At 55.7% G+C, this 22071-nt stretch overlaps 10 protein-coding genes across 10 annotated transcripts; 5 read left to right on the top strand and 5 right to left on the bottom strand.

Moving 5' to 3' along the window:
- Nucleotides 1-262: 262 nt before the first annotated feature.
- WHR41_01927 (uncharacterized protein) lies at nt 263-1504 on the top strand (the record flags this gene model as incomplete). The annotated part of the gene is made up of 1 exon (XM_069370533.1): nt 263-1504. The coding sequence occupies one exon, from the start codon at nt 263-265 to the stop codon at nt 1502-1504; it is 1242 nt and encodes a 413-aa protein (XP_069232434.1).
- A 1112-nt stretch (nt 1505-2616) lies between these two features.
- On the top strand, nt 2617-4397 carry WHR41_01926 (uncharacterized protein; the record flags this gene model as incomplete). The annotated part of the gene is made up of 3 exons (XM_069370532.1): nt 2617-3284; nt 3340-3960; nt 4019-4397. The coding sequence occupies 3 exons, from the start codon at nt 2617-2619 to the stop codon at nt 4299-4301; spliced, it is 1572 nt and encodes a 523-aa protein (XP_069232433.1). The 3' UTR covers nt 4302-4397.
- Nucleotides 4398-4775: 378 nt separating this feature from the next.
- Nucleotides 4776-6197, bottom strand: WHR41_01925 (uncharacterized protein; the record flags this gene model as incomplete). The annotated part of the gene is made up of 2 exons (XM_069370531.1): nt 4776-5832; nt 5884-6197. 2 exons carry the CDS (start codon nt 6195-6197, stop codon nt 4776-4778), a joined length of 1371 nt encoding a protein of 456 aa, XP_069232436.1.
- A 1029-nt stretch (nt 6198-7226) lies between these two features.
- Nucleotides 7227-8708, bottom strand: WHR41_01924 (uncharacterized protein; the record flags this gene model as incomplete). Its single annotated transcript, XM_069370530.1, has 1 exon — nt 7227-8708. One exon carries the CDS (start codon nt 8706-8708, stop codon nt 7227-7229), a length of 1482 nt encoding a protein of 493 aa, XP_069232435.1.
- Nucleotides 8709-10041: 1333 nt separating this feature from the next.
- WHR41_01923 (uncharacterized protein) lies at nt 10042-10849 on the top strand. The gene is made up of 2 exons (XM_069370529.1): nt 10042-10184; nt 10253-10849. Exons 1-2 carry the CDS (start codon nt 10150-10152, stop codon nt 10725-10727), a joined length of 510 nt encoding a protein of 169 aa, XP_069232430.1. The 5' UTR covers nt 10042-10149; the 3' UTR covers nt 10728-10849.
- A 371-nt stretch (nt 10850-11220) lies between these two features.
- On the top strand, nt 11221-12615 carry WHR41_01922 (uncharacterized protein; the record flags this gene model as incomplete). The annotated part of the gene is made up of 1 exon (XM_069370528.1): nt 11221-12615. One exon carries the CDS (start codon nt 11221-11223, stop codon nt 12613-12615), a length of 1395 nt encoding a protein of 464 aa, XP_069232429.1.
- Nucleotides 12616-13023: 408 nt separating this feature from the next.
- ypt2 (GTP-binding protein ypt2) lies at nt 13024-14676 on the bottom strand. Its single transcript, XM_069370527.1, has 3 exons — nt 14218-14676; nt 13824-14091; nt 13024-13729 (listed from the first exon to the last, which is right to left on the bottom strand). Exons 1-3 carry the CDS (start codon nt 14245-14247, stop codon nt 13410-13412), a joined length of 618 nt encoding a protein of 205 aa, XP_069232432.1. The 5' UTR covers nt 14248-14676; the 3' UTR covers nt 13024-13409.
- A 271-nt stretch (nt 14677-14947) lies between these two features.
- WHR41_01920 (uncharacterized protein) lies at nt 14948-17556 on the bottom strand. Its single transcript, XM_069370526.1, has 2 exons — nt 15662-17556; nt 14948-15601 (listed from the first exon to the last, which is right to left on the bottom strand). The coding sequence occupies exons 1-2, from the start codon at nt 17334-17336 to the stop codon at nt 15246-15248; spliced, it is 2031 nt and encodes a 676-aa protein (XP_069232431.1). The 5' UTR covers nt 17337-17556; the 3' UTR covers nt 14948-15245.
- A 960-nt stretch (nt 17557-18516) lies between these two features.
- Nucleotides 18517-20334, top strand: WHR41_01919 (uncharacterized protein; the record flags this gene model as incomplete). Its single annotated transcript, XM_069370525.1, has 1 exon — nt 18517-20334. The coding sequence occupies one exon, from the start codon at nt 18517-18519 to the stop codon at nt 20332-20334; it is 1818 nt and encodes a 605-aa protein (XP_069232180.1).
- A 138-nt stretch (nt 20335-20472) lies between these two features.
- WHR41_01918 (uncharacterized protein) lies at nt 20473-21835 on the bottom strand (the record flags this gene model as incomplete). Its single annotated transcript, XM_069370524.1, has 4 exons — nt 21742-21835; nt 21635-21680; nt 21355-21572; nt 20473-21291 (listed from the first exon to the last, which is right to left on the bottom strand). The coding sequence occupies exons 1-4, from the start codon at nt 21760-21762 to the stop codon at nt 20473-20475; spliced, it is 1104 nt and encodes a 367-aa protein (XP_069232181.1). The 5' UTR covers nt 21763-21835.
- Between the last annotated feature and the right edge of the window lie 236 nt (nt 21836-22071).

Below are 22071 nucleotides of genomic sequence, written 5' to 3'. Positions count from 1 at the left end.
TGGGAAGTCTCGTTGAGTCCGCCATGTCGCACAATAACAACCCTAGAAGAGTTTCCTAGAAGGCCACAAGAGGATCGCATTTATAAGAAGGTCAGTTGTTTCTCTCGGTGCAGTCTCTCTTCATTCCATCCTACAATCAACTCAGTGCAGTGCGCTTCCTTCGATTTCATCTTTCCTCAGTCGTTACATTCGGATCTGGTATCCTTGCCCCATCGTTCTCTTCACCTCTCTTAACAACAACACAAACACAACAACCATCACAATGAAGAACGTCATCGCCTTCTCCGCCCTTCTCGCCCTTGTGGCCGCCGCTCCCCTGCCCCAGGGAAGCTACGACTCCAGCTCCGGCAGCTCAGCTCCGGACTCCTACAGTTCTGGCTCTGAGAGCAGCCCTTCCGCCCCAGGCTCATACAGCTCCGGCGGCAGCGGCACTGAGGCCAGCCCTGCTGCTCCTCTCACTACTGGTTCCGCGAGCGGATCTGCCAGCGGCTCTGTTGGCGGATCGGCCGGCGGCTCTGCTTCTGGCGGCGCTGACGCTTCTGCTGCTGCTCCGTACCCCACTGGATCTGCCTCGGTCGGAGCAGGCCTTGGTGGTCTTGGTGGCCTCGGTGGCTCCGGCTCTGCTTCGCCCAGCGGTGGTCTTGGTGGATTTGGTGGCCTCGGTGGCTCTGGCTCGAGCTCCGGTGGTCTCGGTGGATTTGGTGGCCTCGGTGGCAGCGGCAGCGGCAGCGGTTCCTCCATCCCTCTTCCCACTGGAGGCCTCGGTGGTGGTCTCGGTGGCTCCAGCTCTGGCGCCGGCTCATCTTACGGCGGCCTTGGTGGCTCCGGCAGCGGCTCTTCTTCCGGAGGCCTTGGTGGCTTCGGAGGTCTTGGAGGCCACGGCTCCGGCAGCGGCTCTGGTCTCGGTGGCCTCCTCGGTGGCCTCGGTGGCCACGGCTCCGGCTCAGGCTCTTCCCACGGCGGTCTCGGTGGCCTTGGTGGTCTCGGCGGCTCCGGCTCCGGCTCTTCTCACGGTGGTCTTGGTGGCCTCGGTGGCCTTGGTGGCTCCGGCGGTCTCGGTGGCTCCGGCTCGGGCTCCAGCGAGGGCTCTGGCGAGTCTGGACTCGGCGGCTACAGCTCTGGCGGCTCTGACAGCGAGGCTTCTCCCTCTGCTCCCGATGCTGGCTCGGAGGGTTCTGAGGGTTCCGACTCTTCTTCCAGCGCCCCGTCCCCGTACAGCTCTGGCAGCGAGGGCGCCGAGTCCTCTCCTTCTGGTGAAAGCGGCAGCTCTAGCTCTGGCTCTGCTTCCGGCGAGGCTAGCGGCTCCGCGTCTGGCGAGGCTTCTGGTTCTGCATCCGGCGAGGCTGGCAGCTCTGGTTCCGCTGGCGCTGGCGGCGACTACTCTGGCAGCTCTGACAGCTCTGAGTCCTCTCCTTCCTCGGGCTCTGACGCGCCCTCTTCGTACTCTTCCGGCAGCGACGACAGCGCTTCGGGCTCTGGCGCTCCCTCCTCCTACAGCATCTAAGCGAGCATCTATATACGACAACAAGCTCATCGACGCCGTCGAGAGCACGAGAGAGATCGCGTTTAATTCTGAACCCAGACAGAATGATGGCTGGGTGACTTCACGGGTCTCGAGGAAGGTTTCGAGACTTCGGATGGTTGATGAGAAAAAATCTATTGGCCACAGGCCGGCCGCTCTTTTACGCACTGGAATTGTATATTAGGATCTGAGAATACATGGAGATTAAATCACACAGTGAATGACTGTCACTTACTGCGTTAGCCTCAATCTGATTCTCTACTTTCATGTTGTAGTGACACTCTGAAGGTCTAATTCTCCAGGTTTTGAACCACGCGCGAACGCGAGCAGTGCAGGTGCGATTTTGCCCGTGCCGATCAGACTGTGACAGATTTGTGGCAAGTAGAAAATGTAGCACACCTCAAAGGCAGCTTACAACCCCGAGCTTGATTTGCTCGTGTCGATCACCATCCAATTGCTTAGCATGAGATTCCTCTGTAGGTCCTGGTCGAGCAGATTGTTGGGCCGCCGCATGGCGAAATCGTGGCGGCGGCAATGGTCCCTGCCACCATTAGCCAGGTTCTGTTCGTCGATGAGGCTCGTGACGGCAGCCTCGACCTCGCTATTGAAGGCGCCCTACAGGCGGTTGACAGAGGCGGCTAGGCCGGCAGGGACGCGAATTGACGAAATGAGGCTGGGTTGCAAGGGTTAGGGTTAGGGTTCCGTCATCTCGGTGCAGATGCGTTTTGGCGCCGGTATGAGATAGATACTCTTCGTTGGCATTGTAGTTCCTCATATTCAGTATGAGAACCTACGTACCTGATGTGTCGGTCTCGCATTACGAAGGATCGCGATGGACGGCCTAAGGTAGCAAGCCAATGAGGTTGCGCAGAGCCACCTCCGACTTCGCTTTACTTTGTTAACTGCAGATCAACGCTCACGGATAAAGTCTAGTCAAATCATGCGCTTCAGCTGAGGATGGCATAGAAAGGGCGATACTGTCCTAGTACAAGTAGTCTTCAGCGCTGACGTTCTCTTGCCCTTATACTTTGTCTACCAATCGTCCTTGCACTCACTGTCGATCCCAAATAGCAATACATGGCCAGTTTGTGACCATGTTTGGACGTATCAGCTTTGTGGTAGTAGCGATCATAGGGATCCTCATCGCTCTACAGCAACAATTTAAGCCGATTCCTGAGCCCAGAGACTATGTCAGAGGAAAGAATAATACTGTGCTCTTCCTTGTCAACGAGCATCCTGGCCTGTCGAACGTCCATGCAGCCACCGCGCAAAGCCTGCTTGAATCGCATCCGGACATTCAGGTCCATTTCGGATCTTTCCCAAAGCTTGCAAACACCATGACTAGGATTTCTTCTTACGCAAAACGCAACAACTCGCAGGCCAAAGAAATTATCTTTCACCCTCTGAGCGGATTATCTAGCAGCGACGCGTACGATAACTACCCGCACCTACGATACGACGAAGATGGCAGGCTCGGGCACATCTCTCCACATGGGATTGAGGGCATCAATCACATCAGCAAGAACATACAGATCTACATCGATCCTTGGTTCCAGGAAGAGCACCTCGCCCACTTCAAACAGATCACGAGCCTCATTGACGGGGTCGACCCAGCTGTTGTCGTCTTGGACACTAATTTCGCCCCTGCGATTGAGGCTACTCGAGCGAGGAAGCGGGTACACGCCTTCATCACCCCCAACATGCTCGTTGACAACTTTCCTGGGGAGCAACCGTGGCTTGGTTTTCTATGGAAGTACCCAGCGTAAGCTCAAGCTGACAGTGTGTCACGAGGCTTCTTACTGACAAATGCCTTGCAGAATGGGCTCGGGATTCCCTTTTCCTATACCCTTGAAACTGATGGCACAGAACATCTACCAGAACTTCCGCTTGATCTCAAGCGTCGCGAAAATGCCTGACATCTCAGCCAAGCAGGAGTTCCTCAAGGCTAACGGTGTGCCCGATCCCATCAAATTCTACGGCTTGCATCGCGACGACGTCCCATGGATCACTCAAACCACTCACGCCGCGACCGTCCCCGTCGACTTTGTGCCAGCTAACGTGACATGTGCTGGCCCTATGACGCTGTCCGCCGCTCCGGCCGAGGACCAAGACGCAGAACTCATGGCATGGATCAAGCAGAAGCCCACGGTGCTGATCAACCTCGGTTCTGCATTCCACTACAGCCGGACGCACACCAGGATCATGATCGAAGGAATCCAAAAGATCCTGGAGGCTACCGACCTGCAGATTTTGTGGAAATACATGCTTGCTGATACTCTCGATGACGACTGGCGGAGTTGGATGGTGCCCCTGGAAGAGACTGGACGGGTCACAGTGACTCCATGGCTGACTGTTGATCCTTTCTCGCTACTGTCGTCGGGTCACATCACCGCTTTCGTCACCCACGGCGGCGCAAGTGGATTTCACGAAAGCATTGCGTAAGTGATCTCAAGTCTGTAAGATCTTTCTCGCACCGAGTTTTGCTAACTGTCACAGCGCTGGCGTTCCCCAAATCGTGCTTCCACTTTGGACCGACACGTATAATTACGCCCAACTGGCTGAACAAATTGGCGTCGGTATTTGGGGATGTCGTGAGACCTCCCCTGATTGGACTCCCGAGTGCCTCAGGGATGATGTTGTCAAAGTCGCCTCGGGACCTGATGGTATGGCCTTTACAGCGAAAGCGAAGGAAATCAGTGCCGCAGCAAGAGAGCAAGGCGTTGGGAGAGACACCTCCGCAGGGATTATCGCCAAACTTGCAAGGGGTGGTCGTGAGTAGATTTAGCTGAAAGGCTCCACCTCTTACTCAGCCAGATCTTGGCATCGGTGCTGGTAGATTGTTTGAGAACAAGCATTTAAATTTCGATTTGAAGCATGTTCGAACATTGGTGGAGCTATCAATCCTAACGTGACTGTTGGTCCGCCACGAGTCTGAAAACATGTGACCAGCTCTCGGGCTTGTCAATCGGTAATAAGTCCACATTCAAAGTGCAAGGTACGCACGGCACATGTTACCGGTACTATCTACACTTTGTTTGGCGGAAGAGGTGCGGTGTCAAGCAGGCCTCATGTCGCACATCCTCCGCTCATATATGACCATAGTGTGTTCCAGAATAGAGGTCCGATAGACGCCTAGGACTCTACCTACCTAGGGACCTTCAGGCACAAATCATTAGCAAATATAAGGACGCCTGATGCTCATCCCCCCAATCCCCCCCAATAATCCCATCTCAACAAACCCTTAGATGCAAATTCATACATCGTACTTACTGCTCTTACGTAGGGGACCGACGGCCGGCTCGCCGGTATACTTATCAGCAGTGCTTGAACTCTCGGGCGGCTTACAATTGATCTTATCCCAGGAGCTTCGAGCTGTCCAAACGTCTTTTCCAGGCACATCCCAAACGGTACCCATATTGTCAGACCTAGCAGTTCTCCAAAGCCGATCGGCGACAACATCAGTTCTGTGCCCAACAGTGTTCGCAGCTTTCTCCGCCTCCAGCAGCCACTCGTTCCATTTCTGCGTGAAGGGCACAGCTTGTCCATGCCGGAGCCATTCAACACTCTTGGTGACCGTAATCGCCTTGCCTAATGCATCCATGTACGTTCGGTTGGCTGGACCGCCGGCGATACCATGCTCTTCAATATCGAAGCAGGACAAATCCCAGTGCAATCTCTGCGGCAGCGCTGCAGCGCTCCAGTGTGCGGCATTGAGGACGAGGTACGCGCCCGTCCAACAAAACTTAAGCGGTAGTTTGGCGTTTGCCAGGACGATGACTCCAAGCATGAGCATCATGGTACCAACCAGTGAGATCAAGCGGTAGGCGGTGGCATCGCGGACCCTATATTGGATCTCTTCGACAGCCCAGAAGAGTTCTCGTGCGACTTCCTCTTCGCATATCACGATAAGGAAGCTTTTGTTGGGGAAGCGGATGACTACGTCGCCAGCCGGAAGGTTTGCGCTGCTATTCGAGTATCGAGGCAGCTTTAGCTCCCATTTGTTGCTTATACCCACCATCGTAGAGAGAGCAGACAGCAATAATGTAGCTAACAAAGACATGCCGTCGCCCAACACAAGGGAGACGATGAGCAATGCGAGTGACATGAAGAAGCCAAGCAAGGTCACCCAAGCCAGCGGTCCGTAGGCTCTGAGCTTGACCAAGGGAGGATCGTGCTTGTTCGAAGGGGTTCTAGCTATCGCAGGCTGCCCTCGAAGAAGAGTGTCCACCTTCGTAACAGGCTTTGCTTGCAGAGCCTTGTTTGCCTTTACGACTATGCAGCGTACCGTAAACGGTGGCATCTCTCTCGCGCTGATGTTGAATCAGTCCTAGTCACGTCTTGCCTGACAAGTGTCTACTTACAGCAAGACATGAGCTATGTGAGGGATATGCTCCTTGATGTTCCCAGAGTACACAGCGGTCACTGTTGCCGGCTCTGACGGCAAGGCTGAAGGGCGTTTCGTCTGAAGCAACGCTTGTGGGGCCGGTATAAGTCGTGGTAAGTAGAACAGACAGGACAAAGCCGATATCTGCGCAGTGGATAGGATGGAGCCTTCGCCTAAAATGGCCAGGAAACCAACAATGTCCAGCTGAAACTCGTTGAACTGACCAGTCCATAGCATGCGCCAGCTGGATCCTGGGATTGAGATGTTCTCATCGCCAACGGAAGCACTCATGCTCAGAGCTTTTGGTATACCGGGTCCAAGACCACGATACCTGGAAGTGGATGCATACTTTGCAATTCCATGATGCTTAAAAAGAAAATGAGTATTCTCCTACCCATGTCACGACATGGTGCCAGATGCACGCACAGACAACCGACTTAGGTGTGTCTGCATGTTGATTGAGCCAATCAAGTGAGCTGTTACGCGCCTCCCATGATAGCTTGTGCGGCTGTTCATCTTTTGCGATACCTCTCTCACCCATCGTGTCCCTGGATATCCTCTGCGAGCAGCCACTTGCCGTCTGGAAAGAGATTGACTGATGATATACCACTTTGACGCTTCAGGAGCGCGCAGCTTTCGAAGCAAAACGCCAGCTCACCCGCGACCACAAAGTCCCCGGACGGCAGCCAAGCGAGATACATCGGCTCCTGGCACCATGGACATGCTACCGAAAAAATATTGAGCTCCCCACGAATGGGGAGCAGAGCAAAAGAAGATGGAGAAACCCGGAGTCGAACCGGGAACCTTCTCCACTTAACAGATACAAGGGGTGCTTGTATGGTGCTAAGAAGATGTCATACCGCTAGACCATATCCCCGAACAGCTGATGCTGTGATTTGATGATGTGATGCTGCTTTATGCACATTATATAATAAAAATCAAAGTGCAAAGCACTGGTAGCACTAAAGGCCTGGACTGACCCAGGCGCAACCCTGTTCAGACATTCCATTCCCTCTACCGGGTACCGCAAAGAACAATGAAGTAATCTCAAAACTGTATCATCTGTCAAACAAGAAATCAATTATCACTGTTGCTATCAGGGTATTCGCGCATTACGTATCTTACACAATCCGTTTTCCAAACCAGTATTCTTACAGAGGCATCCATTACTTCTGCCCATCAGAGTCGTCAAATCAGGCAAACTTTCCAGTTCTCAAAAGCAAAATCCCCAAAGACGCAAAAACGCCTCGCTCGCTCGTTTTTCCCAAATTCCCAATTCCTAAACAAAAACATCAAAACATCACCCCCTCACCTAGGATCCTACCCAGTAACCCTCCTCACCCAAAGCGTGCCCTCGCCCTCCCCAAAATCCTCCTTGCGCCTCGCCCTCGCAATACGAATCCCAATATCCATCTCCTCCATCTTCACCTCGCGCAGCGTCTCCCTGCGCTCGTCGAGCCTGCGCTTCGCATCCCGCACCGCCGCGAACGGCACCTCGAGCGGGCTCGCGCGCTCCACTCTCTCCAGGTCGCTGATCGCGCGCTCGATGTTCTGCCGCTGCATGGTGAGGTTCTTCTCCTGCGTGACGAGGAGCTCGAGGTGCGAGGCTTGCGTCGAGGTCATGAAGGGTGGGAGGGGGAGGGCTTTCTTCGCGTTGCTGGTGGCGGTGGACGTTGGAGTTGCGGTGTTGGAGGCTGAGGGGGCTTTCGTGGGCGTCTGCTCGCCGAAGGAGAGGACGCGTGCGCGCGGGGTTGCTCGAGGGGTCGAGTCGTCGCTGGATCCGGTGGTGTCGGCGCGCTGGCGGGGGGTGGAGGGGACGTAGTCTTCGGCGTCGGCGCGGCGGACGGGGCGTTTGCGGGAGAGGATGGATTCTGTTGGCGTGTCGCTGAATTTGGCGTGCTCGGGTTTGGGCGAGGGCATGGGTGGTGGCGAGGTGGGATCGTCGAGTTCCTCGTTCGGGGTTGGCACGGCGCTTGTGCCAATGGTGGTCCAGCTAAAGTGAGAAACAAGTGGCGGCCGACCTGCGCCGGTCGCCGCGGTGTCTGTGGAAAGTCTCTTGGGTGCTTCAGAGGGAGCGGCGGTGGACCAGCTGAATCTGCTGTGCGGGTTGGCGTCGGGGACGGTCAACATGTCTTGTGGAGCGAAGTTCTCGGTCGCTGAGGGTGACAGCGACATCACAGGCTTGCGTTTCACTTGTGATTTTGCTGACACGCCGCGGGGAAGTTGTGAGACGGCGTTCACTGAGATCTGGGTTGGTGTTGAGCTGCGGGCGGAGGAATCATGCGCTGACGTGCTGCGTCCTGATGCAATAGAGCTTGCGTCAGAGTCGCGGGAGATTGAAATGCTAGAGTCGTTCTTCTTAGATTTGAGAGATTTGAGTCCGGGAGAGTAGCGGCGCGTGTCGAAGACACCGTCCCATTTTGAAGGTTTCAGAGCCGCCTTCTTCCCTGCATGTGCTGGCTCACTGGGTCGCACATCTTCTTTGGAGGAAGCGTTTGATTTGCTGAGCATCGTTCTGACCTGGTTGAAGATGGGAAGGCGTGTTTGTCGCGTTGTTTGCGGGCCGTGATCGGGAATGTGTGTCTCATGGATGGTGTAGGGAGCCGCTTTCAGGGAGCGAGGCGAACCTTCGCCGTCCTGCATCGTGGGGGTGTCGCTGTAAACAGACGAGGACACGGCGGAAGGCGGGCGATCGGTCATCCACGGGGCGTCCTCCTGGATAGTGTAGGTGGGCATTTTCACGAGGCCAGCTCGAGGAGCGCTGTTGTTGATGGAGACAGTCCGCGTGGACATGTTGGGCATTTATCGAGGCGCGCGGCGGCTGACGTCGTGTTTCAAGTCGGACGCGCCTCTGAAGCACGGCAGGGTTAGCCTGGCTTGCAGCGCGCCGGCAGCGGGACCTTGTTGTCGTACGGGCCTGTGAGAGCGTCGAGAGGGCAGATGGTATGGCGAGGCAGACACGGCAGACTCACGGTCGAGGAGGTGCAGTAGTGCACCTTTTACTCTACCAACCACGGTGGCTCGCCTGCCAGGAGCGGCAACGGCCAAGCGGCATGGGTGCAATAAATGGCATCATCCTAGCGAGTCCACCCACGGCCCTTTGTCGAGATGAAATTACAGGTCTCACACGAGCGGCCCTGCTGGAATGCCTGCGATTGGCCCCCGACCTGCTCTTCAGGGCATCGGTGGGCTTCGGCAACCGGCTGGCGAGACGAGCAGCGCAGTCGTGGCAGTGGTGAGAAGCACACCCCACGGGTTGGCCGTTTGTTAGCGGGCGTTGCTGGCTTGCATCTGGATCAGGAGGCGGGCGCCAGAGACATATACCGCTCCAACGCCTTATCACGTCCACGCTATACCTCAAAAAATGTTCGATCTCACTCGCGAGCGTAGATGCACTTCGGCATTCGATGGTTCGCAGCCATGCGCGTTCCAATGGCACAGACTTTGCTCGCCCAAGGCTGACGTCCGTGTCCTCCTATCTGCTGCATGCTTTCTTCGCTTCAGCGCCGCCCGAAGCCACTGATATTCACGTCCCACCCTCGTGGATCTTCATCCGCGGCTCGCACAACTTTCATGGAGGGTATACCCGATGGCTGGTAACGACTTCATCGAAGATAGATTGAGGTCCATCGAAGATTGACGACGTCCGTGAGAGATCGCTCTCGTCACTCTCGATCTTCAACGTGAGACGGCTATGTCATTCAAGGGGAGGCTTTCACCTTTCCTTTTGTGTGTGCCTCGGCGTCATTGTGTTGAGCTCGTATAGCAAAGACCAAGGAACTTTGACACGCCTCATCGAAGCGATCAAGCCGTGGCATTGACAGATGCCCCTTTCTTTTGAGTTGGGATGGACTGCCGCACCTCTACTCCGATGCGGCGTAACAATGTTTGCACGAGCCTGATACGCGACAGTGTACGCCCACGGGGACCCGGGAACACGCAACACACAGACTACTCGCTTAGAGCTGCAAGGCATAGATGGTGGCAGTGTAGACAAGGATATTGTAAGTTTGGACGGTCGGGGCTGCGATGGTGCGGCGTCCCTGAGAGGGCCGAGCCGTTGGAGTCGCCCCGCCGGCCGGCGGGCGTTGCGGAGCGCCCGTAACGAGCTGATGACCTCAAAGGGTAGCTGTTGGATATCAGGTTTCGCAATAGGCGCAAGAAGGCCGCAACTCTACGATTCTTGAGAGAGGAGCTTGTTGATACTACAATCAGCTCTATACTCTTCTGTACAGAGCGCAAAATGAGCTCTTCCGAAGCACCACCAGCGACGCAAGTGTACGCTTTCTCTATCTCACCCCACCAGACAGAATCACCACAAGTAAACTAACACAACCCCTCCGCAGCGCCACCATCGCGACCCCTCTCAATATCCTCCTCTTCAGTCTCTTCTCCATCCTAGTCTACATGCGCCTGCGCCCCTCGAAATCCGCAACCGCCCTGCCCACGCCTCCCGCCCCAACAGTCTTCAAAACCTTCACGCCGCCCCAGCTCAAACCCTACAATGGCACGAACAACATGCCCGTCTACCTGGCCGTGCGCGGGCGCGTCTTCGACGTCACGCCCGGCCGCAACTTCTACGGGCCCGGCGGGCCCTACGCGAACTTCGCCGGCCGCGACGCGAGCCGCGGCCTGGCGTGTGGGAGCTTCGACGAGGATATGCTGACGGAGGATTTGGATGGCCCTCTGGATCGGTTGGAGGATCTGGGCGCGGAGGAGATGGAGGCTATGCGCGGTTGGGAGGAGCGGTTTAGCGAGAAGTATTTGGTGGTGGGCAAGTTGGTGCCTGTTGGGCATGAGGAGGCGGAGAAGGATGAGTGAAGTGTTGTAGGACTCGGAGCGATTAAAAGCACATGTCGGGGTGTAATGATGCAAGGCGTTTTGAACAATGAGCATGGGATAATGTGAGAATGCGTAATGGAAACCGGTCCGTGATCCTTCAATTCGCTCGAGCCACGAGCATAATTCTGACAATTGCTGAACCTCAATGGCTAACCTAGGTCTGTGCCGTGCATAAAGTGATTGCGTTGAGTCTCTTTGCGCAGGATGAGACGACGGTAACTCAGTAATCACATGGTCATTCACTTTGCTAACCAGACCGAATTCACCTGAGGTGATCGTTTGCAGTGTATGCAGTACCCATTCGAAAGCTCCTGCCACATGAACGCCAAAGCTGACTCACATGGATCGCCCAGGAGCTTTGTACTGAACCAGCCCGTGACAGTTTTCGACAGCTCGACAAATCACCCTATATAAACTCCACCCCGACTCCACTTCCACCACTACACACTCATATCGGACATCGACTACCAACATGGTCTTCCAGAACAACCGCAAATGGCGCAAGCCTCTCAAACAGCCTACCAAGTCAGTCAAAGATCTTCCTGATGAGCTGCTGCTCAAAATTCTCGAATATGCAACTGTCACCGATGTCCTACGATGCCGCGAAGCGAGCAAGTTCTTCGTGCCAGCATGCACCACTACGATCCGATCGAGGCTGAAGGTGCTCTACGTCCATCCTTCATACAGCTCCTTGCAAAAAACTATTGATATTTGCCATTCCGACCTTGGTTCCGATATCGAGGAGATCTGCTTCGTCGCCGTAAGTTTTTGGCCTCCGCGATACGGGAGGACTAGATATGCCGCCTACCAATGGCCGAGCCGTTTTCTAAGAAAAAAGACGGATATACTTCAGCATGATGCTGCAAGCTTCGAGGAAACTTATAGCGCAATTTTAACAGCGCTCGCACGCCTCAAGAAAGTCGATGCATTCTCTTTCGTCGGGGACTGTCTCAAGCCAGGATTCAACATGATGTCGCAAGACAGTCGCTCGTACTACGAGTCGGCTCGCCATGCCCCAATACACCTAAGCATGGGTCATTTGAGCAAGGAATATTTCTCACACGTGGACGCAATCATGTCGATGTTCCAGCACCCGCATATCAACTTTCACAGGTTCAAGCTCGAAGGACTTGCACTTGTATTCGAGGATGCCCCCCAGCAATTCAAAGATCCGAGTTCCATTGCGAAGATGCAGTACCTCACCAGCTTCGAATATCACTGTCGAAAGTCTCTTCACCAGGTCCAAAGCTCGGAAGACTGGCTCATCTTCTCTCAAGGCGCCTTGAAAGCCGCCGCCGACACCCTGCAGAGCCTGGTCCTGGTCTTTGCCACAACGATGAAACGGTTCTCCTCTTTTTGCGATGACACCCTCGACTACATGCTCGAGCATCGCAACTTCCCACGACTCGAGCATCTTGAGCTGCGCACCCAGCCCTCCAAATACGTCGAGCGGCCGCTATGCTTCAACTTCGACATGGTCCGTTTCCTACAAAAGCTCGACAACATACGCAGTCTCCAGCTGACCGACGTCGCCTTTTCCGCCGACCTTGATAAGATGGGAAATAGCCGAAGCATGACCACGCAGATCCGGAAGATCGCGACGAGCTTCCGCACCGGAGCCGCGAACCGTAAGCTGAGCTGGAAGATCAACTACTACTTTCACCATCGCCGATGCAAACACGTCGGCACCGATGAGAAGAGGATCACGCCTGAGTGCAAGCCGGACTGTGGAATCTTCGACTCCACTGGCCTCTGGTTCAACAAGACGACTACCATTGACATGGAGCGCTTGGCGGCAGAACTGGGTGTTAAGCTGAGCGAGCCCGAGCAAGTCTGGAACTTTGGGACGGTTGTTGAGGACGAATGATGCAACTCTGGTGACGTGTTGGTAGACAGTATGATAATAGCGTGCTGTAGCATCAAATGACAACGACCTGTTCTCGTACGGTCCATCTATTAAACTCTCCGCGGAAAATCTAGTCTCAATAGTCGACGAAAGACGGTAGTACCACATGCAATCATTTTCTGCGGGAGACTAGAAAATTTCAGGGCAAGTAGTTGTTAGCGATCACAGACGGGCGCAAAAGGTCTGTACAATGCACTCTCCATTCCCACTAGCCTAGACAAAGTACAATCTAGATACGGTCCCGAAAAAGAAGAAAACAAGAAGAGCACCGATACCCTCAAACAGGCAAGCTCGAAGGAACAAGAAAAGAGAAACACAAGCCAACCCATCCCAACCCCACCTCCAAATCCCGTCCCGCCCCTTTCTGCGCTTCCCTGTTTTTGAGCAGGTGAAGTTTTGAAGGACCAGGCCAACAAGCAAATGAACGCCGATCCGGGTGTATGACGCCTGGCGAGAAGAAGATCAGGAAGGAAGGGAAAGAGATATCTAGACGACCCCGCCTGTCTTGGAGACTGGTGGATGGGGGAGTGAGGAGGGTTATGTATGCGAGTGGGCTGTGGGAGTGAGCTGGATGGCTGGGGAGAGCGCGAACAGGGACAAAATCGTGCTGATCTCGTCGAGACGAGACGAAGTGAAGCTGAGACATCCGCCTCGTCTGCCGCCCCCTTTAGACTCCGCTGCAAGACTTCGTATTCCATCGCGTAAACCTCGCACGGAAACAGCCAAGTTTCTTGTTCATATATCCCACTCTCTTTCTAACAGCAGTTCTTGCCCAGCCCACCAGCCGGCTGGCCGCCGTTGACGTTGACAGAGCTCTGCTGCTGCTGCTGGGGCTGCTGGGTGTCGACGATGCGCTTCTTGATGTCGCCCGCGAGGCTGAAGAAGGCCTTCTCGACGTTGATGTTGGACTTGGCGCTGACTTCCATGAAGGGGATGCCGAGCTCGTTGGCGAGCGCCTGGCCCTGTTCCGTCGACACCGCCCGCTTCTCCTCCCAGTCGCACTTGTTGCCGATCAGGATCTTGTTGACGCCTTCCGTCGCGTGCTGCTCGACGTTGGAGAACCAGGTGCGGATGTCTGTTTGGGAGAGAGCGTGGGTCAGTACACACTGGTTGCAGTATTGGATGAAGTGGGGCCGAGAGGGGAGATGTTTCTCCTGGGAGGGACGTACTGTTGAAACTCTTCTCATCCGTCACGTCATACACCAGCAGAATACCCATGGCACCTCTGTAGTAGGCGGTGGTGATGGTGCGGAAGCGCTCTTGTCCCGCGGTGTCCCATATCTGCAGCTTGACGCGCTTGCCGTCGAGCTCGATCGTGCGGATCTTGAAGTCGATGCCGATGGTCGTGATGAAGGAGGGCGTGAAGGAGTCTTCGCTGAAACGCAGGAGACAGCAGGATTTGCCGACGCCAGAGTCGCCTATGAGAAGCAGCTTGATCTACAAGGAAAAGAGGAGCGCTTGTCAGCATGTGTACTGGCTCGTTGCCTAGGGTTGAAGACCCCACTATGGTGTCGCCTTGCGCTATTCGCGGGCAGTTCTGTTCGCGAGAGAGGGCTCACGTACAAGAAAATCATAGTTTCGTGTTCCCGCCATGTCTGTTTATTATTCCCGACCGTCTCCTAACAGGATGTTGTCGGCTCGCGCTTCCTGTCCTGGTCGTCCACTTGCGGCGAGCGGCGGTTGTATTCTCGCGAAAAAGGGGAATCCGCTGGCGCAGTCTCGAAAGCTTGCTGCCCAGTTGGCTAGCGATTGCTGGCCTTTGTGGTGTGGTGTAATCGAGGGCTGGGGGTGGTGGTTCGGCGAGCCGGGCCGGCGTCTGTAGGCACAAAGAAAGGTTGAGGAAGCGCGGCTGAGGCGTGAAGATGCAGCCGTTCGCGACTTGGGGCTGATTGTTGTCCGGGGATTGTTCCGGGGGAGTGTTGGCGGGGTGGTGGTGGGCAGAGGGTCAGGTTATGGACGGGGGGTGGTGGTGATGCGGCGCAGGCTGTCGGTCTGTGGTTGGAGGGACCGGGCGTGGAGGTGGTCAAGAGTGGAGCCTGACCGCGTGCAGGGACGGGAGCGCAGCAAGCTTCACGCCGCAACGTACGTTGTCTGTCCAAGCCATGAACGCTGCGCAAGCCGCTTGCGCTGCGGGCGACAGCTCCGCCAAGGCCAATCATCAACTCTCTTGACATGAGCGTCCTGCAAGACGAAACAAGCCGAGATGAAGCAAAACACACCGAAACACTGCTGTAACGTGGTCATCAGCACGTACGGCGTGCCGGCATGATGTAGTACTCAATCATCACGGGCATTTGCAGAACCGCATTCGTGATTCGTGTGTTCTTTTCGTAATTAATCTAAGCTTATGCATCAAGCAGTCTCAATCTCAGGTGTATCATTCGCCAATGTGCTAGCTTCACCAAACTACCGCCGCAGAGAAAGAGATGTAACCGTAGCTTCAAGCAAACCAAGATGCAGCTCGAAATCGCTCAATCAAGGCCGACACTTGGGAGTCGCCGAAAACAGCATTCACTAAAGCAGACCAAAGAGCTGCTCATACTCATGCGCTCTCACTTCCGCTCACGCTTCAACAAGCCCCTAAGAGACGCCTAGTCCCTCTTGGGGTGAATCTTCTTCGTGCCCTGGTCTTGCTTGCCCGCCTGTCGCACGAGCGAAATGAAGAAAGCTGTCTTCTCCTGCCCGACGACGCGCTTCTTGAACATCTTGACCAGCTCCGCGATGGCAATGCCGTCCTCCGGAATAGCGGCCTTGACTTCCTCGAGAGTCGGAAGCGAGGGAGGGGCGGGCGAACCGGCGCGTGAGCCCGAAGGGGTGCCGGAGGGAGTGCCGTCGCGAGGCGAGCCGGGCTGGGACTTGAGGCGCAATTTCTGGGACGAACGGGCGCGAGAGCTGTCGGTGTCGCTGCCGGACCCGTAGCCGGAGGGGCGGGATCTGGCTGCGTCGGCTGTGTGTTGTTAGAAATATATCGTCAAAAAAAGATGCAATGGACGGGTCCAACACTTACGAGAAAGAGAGCGAACGCCGTTGGCCGCGTTCGGAGACATCGCTCTTCCATTCACACCCTTCGCCTTCTTCCGCGACTCGGTGCCGCTAGCATCAGATAAATTGGGAGAGCCAGGCCTCTTCAACCCGCTGGCCAGGGCGGCATTTGACCGCGAAGAATCCTTCTCTGAACGACCAGATGGTGTGTTGGCTCCCTTGGTAGACATGCCAGACTTGTCGCCGTTAGCTTGAGCAGCGTCACGCTCTTCCTGTGCCTTGCGCTCTTCCTCCAGTCTGTCGCGTTCATCATCAGAGTCTTCGTCCTCGCTAGACTCCGAGTACGGATTTTCGTCCGAGTAGTCTTCGTATTCGAATTTGCGCTCCTTCTTAATCAGCTGCTTCTTCATGCGCTTTTCACGCTTCCTCTGCTCCCTTTCTTCCCTCTTCTGCCGCTCTTCTTCCTCGTCGAAGTCCATTTCGGTGTTCTTCAGACCAGGCGCGGAGATGTTTGCGCCACGCATCTCTTCACGAATGCGGTTCTCAATGTCTTTGGCCTCGTCCGCTTCCATACCGAAGATTTGGCCTTCGTCGTCATCCTGGAACTCGTCGTTGAATTCAAAATCAAGGTCGTCTCTGTCGGGGTTGTAAAATTCGCCTTCGTCCTTGACTGCAACGTAGCCGTTGTCCTCGGCCGCCTGTGCCCGTCTCATCGCCGCCAACCTTTCCCGCTGCATTTTGGATTCCTCCACCTTCTGTTCGTCTTTGAATACCTGAGTACCCTTGAACCAACGAGTGGGCTGCACCTTCGCTTGCATGTACTTCTCCGCCTCCTCGGCAGTCATGGCAGCAAGCCTGTTCGTTTGCGTGAACTTGTACCACCGCTCAATCGGAGTCATGGTGAAAATGGCGTGGTCCTTATCCACGGTCAAAAGAACGCTGGAACTTGACATGGGCTCCTGGTAAGTTCCAATCCAGGTGTTCTTGTTCTCGAAATCCTCCAAATGCCAGGGCTTTGTCTCCTCGTATCGTAGCTGGGCGGCCTTTTGCTGCTTCGGATTGTCCTCGTTGTAGTAAACATCCTCCACAGCTTTCTGGTTCTTCTTCTTGCCCTGCGCCTTCTTCGACACCGTCCCCGTTGGCGCGATCAAAGCCTGGTTTGCCTCTCTCTCGGCCTGACGCTCCGCGCGACGCGCATTATACAGCTCCCTCTCCTTGTCGTCAATTCCAGGCGGCGCATCAAGAGCTTCTCCAGTATCTTGCTTGTCACGTGCGTACCGGCGGTGCAGGCGAACAGGTCTAGTGAATTGATTGGCGTCGTAAGGATCGATGGTAGGCGGCTTCTCATCCACGCCAGTCCTGACGTTGAACTTGAAGCCGTGGTAGCGCATCCCATCCTCGATGTCCTTCTTGCTGATGTAAACACCGTATTCCGTGTAGTTAGGCTGGTTGGGATTGGAAGCTGCCGGTGCAGCAGCAGCAGCATTCGCATTCGCATTTGCAGCTGGCGGCTGCCCTTGAGGGCCTGGACCTGTGGACGCGGGCTTTTGTGCAGACACTGGTCTCCTTGCTACAGGCTTCTTCTTCTCTACGAACGCGCTCGCCGCCGGCCTTCTTCTACGAATTGGTGCTGGCCCACCTGCGTTCGGGGTTGTTGAGTTCGGTCCCGAAGGAGGAGTGGGCGCGCCGGAGTTACTCATGATGGTGGTGGCGATTGAAAAGGTTTCACGCGCCGAAGACAGGAAGTGTTGTGAGCTGCGAGAAACGCCTTTGGAGCGTCGGCGGAGTTGCTTTTGCGCTCAAACAGCTGTTGGTTTTTTGTGCAATATCAAATGGGTGGAGCGGTAGGTCGGTGGTCACTTGGCATACGGTCGCAGTTAGGCGACTGGAGAAGGTCGTCGAGCGATCGCTGGTTGTCGCGGTCGCGGGACAATTGAAGGCGCCCTTGCCTGCAGGTAGGCGGCCGTGACGCTCGTTCGCTCTAGCCTGCGGCGCCGGCCGTGTTTGCCGCGATGCCGCTAACCCCACAGCTTCCTTGCGGCTTTCACCACGCGCCAGCAAACACAATCAGCGCGCCAGCGAACGTCACGTGCACGCTGTCCGCCTTGCATTTGATCGTTCGGAGGATATACGGCGTTGCTGTCATCGACATCGTTGATCAAACACCTCGAGCAGCTTCGAGATTCCAATTTGGGCATCGCCTGTCCTTCGATGCGTTGGTGCAGACGCAACAACAATCTCAACAGCTCTTCTTGATCAACATCAAACCACATTGCTGCCACTGACACGAATCAAAAAACCGCCAGCATGGACGCAAACGACAATCAGCAAATCGACGGGCTTGAGAATCAGGTCAGGAACATGATATTAAATAGTCCCTCGTCACCACAGCACGTTGGGCCACCTCAAGCCACTGGCAATATACCTCCAGTCGGCGCCCGTGCACAGAATCAGCATGCACACGCAAATGTACAGAACAACGCCTTGCCTCCTCGCAATCAGCACTCACGGCCATCGTCACAGCCCTTAGGTCGCGGCTATGCATCAAATGAGTACCAAGCGAGGCCACTACCACCAAATAGATACCTTGCGGATGGCAGAGGCACTCATCTACATGCTTCCTTCCAGCGTGGCGGTCACCAAACTCCATTTTCAAATCGCGGGCGTGGTAGAGGATTTCATGGAGGCTACCAAGCTCCGCGTCAATATCCAAATCATCTTCAACCCATCGACCCTGCCACATTAGGAGGCGATAAGGGCGGATGGCCGCCTCCACATCAACGCGGCCAGCTGTACCAGCCTTACGATCGTGCGCCACCACGCGGGGTTACGCAGAGTGAGCAGTACTTTAACCAGGGCAGGTACCTAGACGCAATAGCAATGAGGGAGATTCCCATCGTCGAGATGGGTCAGGCTGAGCGCGATGAGAAGGAAAGCTTCCGCAAGGAGCTCGAAAAGGTCTGCCAGGAAGTCTGTGCCACGGACCCTGAGCGCCTGCCCAAAGTCTCAATCGAAGGCTTTGGCAGTTTTGAATCGGGCTTCGCTTCTGCCGGCTCTGATATGGATCTTGTGTTGGTTGTAGAGGGCTCCGATCCCAACGCGACATGCTTCTCTCCTTTGGAAGATGACTTGCCACGGTCACTGGAGAAGCGTCTGCTACAGCTCGGATACGGCGCGCATCTGCTGACGAGGACTCGCGTCCCTATCATCAAGGTCTGCCAAACTCCTGGCTCGACCCTGTTGTCGAAATTGCGCGCAGAGCGTGAGAACTGGGACCGTCTTGATAGGGACTTAAAGTACCCTCATCTCAAGAAGGATGAAGACGAGCATGCTGAGGACGATCTCGCTGTCGCTTCAGAGAAAGTAGCCGAGGATGTCGCCACGCGTCCGGTACACGACGGCTTACCAGGTGATATTGCAGCTGTCTTCGACGAACGAGAACGTTTTGTCTCGGACGGAGCAAGTCTTGCTGCGCCCAAGAACACAGATGAAGCAGAAATTGCGAAAGCTGACGCCAACACTACCACGCTCACAGAAGCCAATCTGAAGGCGGGTGAGAACGCTCAGCGGCCTAGACGCGAGCCGTGGACCCGCGAACGCAAGGCAGGACCTCTTGATTTCCCAAAAGACGGTGTCGGCATTCAGACCGACATCAATTTCTTCAACCCTCTAGGTATCCACAACACGCAGATGCTGCGCTGTTACTCGCTTTGCGACTCGCGTGTCCGCCCCATGATTCTCTTCATCAAATCTTGGGCCAAGCGACGCAAAATCAACAGCTCGTACTCAGGGACCTTGCCAAGCTATGGCTATGTCTTGATGGCTCTCCATTACCTCGTCAACGTCGCGCGTCCGCCTGTTCTGCCGAACTTACAACACCCCTGGCGGCCACATGATCGTTACACACCTCACAGCGCCGATCGTGCCGAAGTCGAAGGCTGGGAGGTAGATTTTTGGCGCCGCGAGGATGAAATCAAACAAGCCGCCCATCGCGGTACCCTGACAAGAAACGACGACACCGTCGGCAAACTCCTCGCAGGTTTCTTCCAGTACTACTCCTCGCAAGGTGGCCAGCCCTCCTTCCACTGGATGGGCCAGGTCCTCTCCCTCCGCTCCTTTGGCGGCATCCTTACCAAAGAGGAAAAAGGCTGGGTCAAGGCCGTCACGGAGCAGGGCGCCGGCAAGCAAGTGCAGCACCGCTACCTCTTCGCCATCGAGGACCCTTTCGAGCTGACCCACAACGTCGCCCGTACCGTAACGCACAACGGCATCGTCGCCATCCGCGACGAGTTCAGGCGCGCTCACAGGATCTTGCGGGCTGTGGGGAACGGCTATCCGCCCGCTGATGGAGAGCTGTTCGATCACCTTGTCGAGGAGGCGGCTGAAGCCACGCCCGCCGACGTGAACCCGGGGTCCACCGGCCAGGCCGGGCAGCAGCACAGGCAGAGTCGGCAGGCACCGACGCCGCGTCATGGTCAGGCTCCTGTACAGGCTACGTCTTTGGACGTCACAAACATCGAGGCTTTCCCTTCGTTGGGTGCCGCCAAGCCAAAGCAGGCTGCCGCGCCGAAAAGATTTCACGGGAGTATGAAAAAGCAGGAGATTGCGGAGGCCGGCGAGATATCGGGCGAGAAGGCAAAGGCCTTCCTCGAGGAGTTGAAGCGCAAGAGGGCCGAGGGCTCTGAGCAGGCGAATTGAGTAATGGGTAAGTCTACTGGGAATGGCATGAGAGAAGAGTCGAAGATGCCTTAACTATCGCTCTCGAAGCATCGGGATAGCGGGCATTGTATCATAACGAGAGCATAAGTGATAAGCGAAAAAAAAAGCTCGGAAACTCTACGCCACCTCCACCATCTGCTCCTCCTCGTCCACCGACGTCCCATTCGTAACCTCCCTCAACTTCTTCTCATCCTCCCTCACCTCGCCCTCCTCCCCGCGCATAATCGTCTGCACAATCCGGTCCACATTCTCCTTGACATCATCATTCTCCGCATGCGAGTGCAACTCCCTTAGAATCGGGTACACCTTGACCTGCCTCAACGTATCCCTCGCCTCCCGCGTCGCCGTCAGCAAAAGCAGCGTCTCCAGGTGCGTCACGACGATATCCGCCTGCGGCTCGCGCGCCTTGTCCGGGTCCAGCAGCTGGCACTCGTCCAGCATGCCCTCCGTGTCCTCGTCCGCGTACTCCTCGCTGCCCATCAGCGGCAGCAGCAAGTACGGGAGCAAGTTGGCGCCCTGCGCCTCGTCGCCCGCCAGCAGCGCGCCGTGCGCGGGCACGTCGAAGGCGCAGTTCTTGATCGTGTTGGCCACGCCGCGCCGCCGGATCGTCGCTTTGTGCTCGGTGAAGACGAGCATTTTCGTCAGCGGCACGATGTTGCTGTCCTCGGCGCGCGGGGAGAGGAAGTGCGCGCGGCCCTCGGAGTGTTTGGCTAGGTCCGCGAAGAGGTAGGACAGGTAGTCGTAGTCGGCTTTGGGGTTGTAGCTGCCGTCGGCGCCTTTGACGAAGCAGTCGAGCAGCTGGTCGATGGCGATGGGGGAGGTGGAGAGGGGTTTGGGGACGTCACGCTTGAGGGTGAGGAGTTTGGTGATGGAGGGGGATTTGGCCATGTTGGCTAGCAGCATGCATTGGAGGTTGCAGTTGCCGTTTTGGGGGTCCTTGGGGTTTGAATGTTAGTGGGTGGTGGTTGTGAGGTGGCGGATGGGGTGTTGGGGGCGTACTGTGACTTTGCGGAGCATGTCTTCGACGAACTTCTCGTCGTCTACGAGGCACTTGAGGACTTCCTCGTCGTCGGAGACGTTGATGAGCATCGTGAGGGCATTCTTCGAGATCGGTGTGTAGTCTTTGATCAACAGTTTAAGGTCGGAGATGGGCTCGAGCTGGTTGCGCTTGAAGAGGCTGGGCTGAGCGCTGCTGTATCCGACCAGGTTTTCGGCGGCTGAGACGATTGAGTGAGCAATCTGTTTGATTCCTGTGATTCCCTTCAGGTCTTGTGTTTACCGATTTGACGGATCTCTGTGTTGCCATGGTGGAGGAACTCCACGAGCTGCGGGCAATGTCAGTCGAATATTCCTCAAAATACTTCGTCTGATTCAATCGGATCTAACCTCTTCCAACTCGGACGGCATTGTTGCAAGATAATTTAAAAGTTGTCGTATGTCGTTACAAGCACGCCCACCCAGAAATGTCTCATAAATATCCTCTCTACTCACGCTTCGGCGCCTGTGCACAAAATTTATGCTTCTGACGTTCCCAAACGTTCGGCAGACCCCAGAAAGTTGAACGGTCGGGGACGGAGGCCTCGCGCCGTAGGGCGAGACGACTTGCAGACAGCGCCGACCTCGACGCAACTCTATTGCTGATCGAACCAACCGCGCGACACTTTTTCATTGCCCCGAGGCCTTCGAGTTTGCGAACCCCGCCATGCTTGTACTAGT

The sequence above is a fragment of the Cladosporium halotolerans genome (genome assembly GCF_011745625.1).
Source record: "Cladosporium halotolerans strain TM138-S3 chromosome Unknown Sca5, whole genome shotgun sequence".
NCBI classification, from domain to species: domain Eukaryota; kingdom Fungi; phylum Ascomycota; class Dothideomycetes; order Cladosporiales; family Cladosporiaceae; genus Cladosporium; species Cladosporium halotolerans.
The sequence above is the reverse complement of the archived record's forward strand: the minus strand, read 5'-3'. Positions and strand labels throughout refer to the sequence as shown.

Bases quoted from the DNA above. Each gene is read 5' to 3' on its own strand.
- WHR41_01923 (XM_069370529.1), top strand. From the start codon at position 10,150: ATGAGCTCTTCCGAAGCACCACCAGCGACGCAAGT. The intron at 10,185-10,252 runs GTACGCTTTCTC...ACCCCTCCGCAG, and splicing joins GCACCACCAGCGACGCAAGT to CGCCACCATCGCGACCCCTC.
- ypt2 (XM_069370527.1), bottom strand. From the start codon at position 14,247: ATGGCGGGAACACGAAACTATGATTTTCTT. The intron at 14,092-14,217 runs GTACGTGAGCCC...TTTTCCTTGTAG, and splicing joins CACGAAACTATGATTTTCTT to ATCAAGCTGCTTCTCATAGG. The intron at 13,730-13,823 runs GTACGTCCCTCC...TCTCCCAAACAG, and splicing joins GGATGAGAAGAGTTTCAACA to ACATCCGCACCTGGTTCTCC.
- WHR41_01920 (XM_069370526.1), bottom strand. From the start codon at position 17,336: ATGAGTAACTCCGGCGCGCCCACTCCTCCTTCGGGACCGAACTCAACA. The intron at 15,602-15,661 runs GTAAGTGTTGGA...AACAACACACAG, and splicing joins CGGCGTTCGCTCTCTTTCTC to CCGACGCAGCCAGATCCCGC.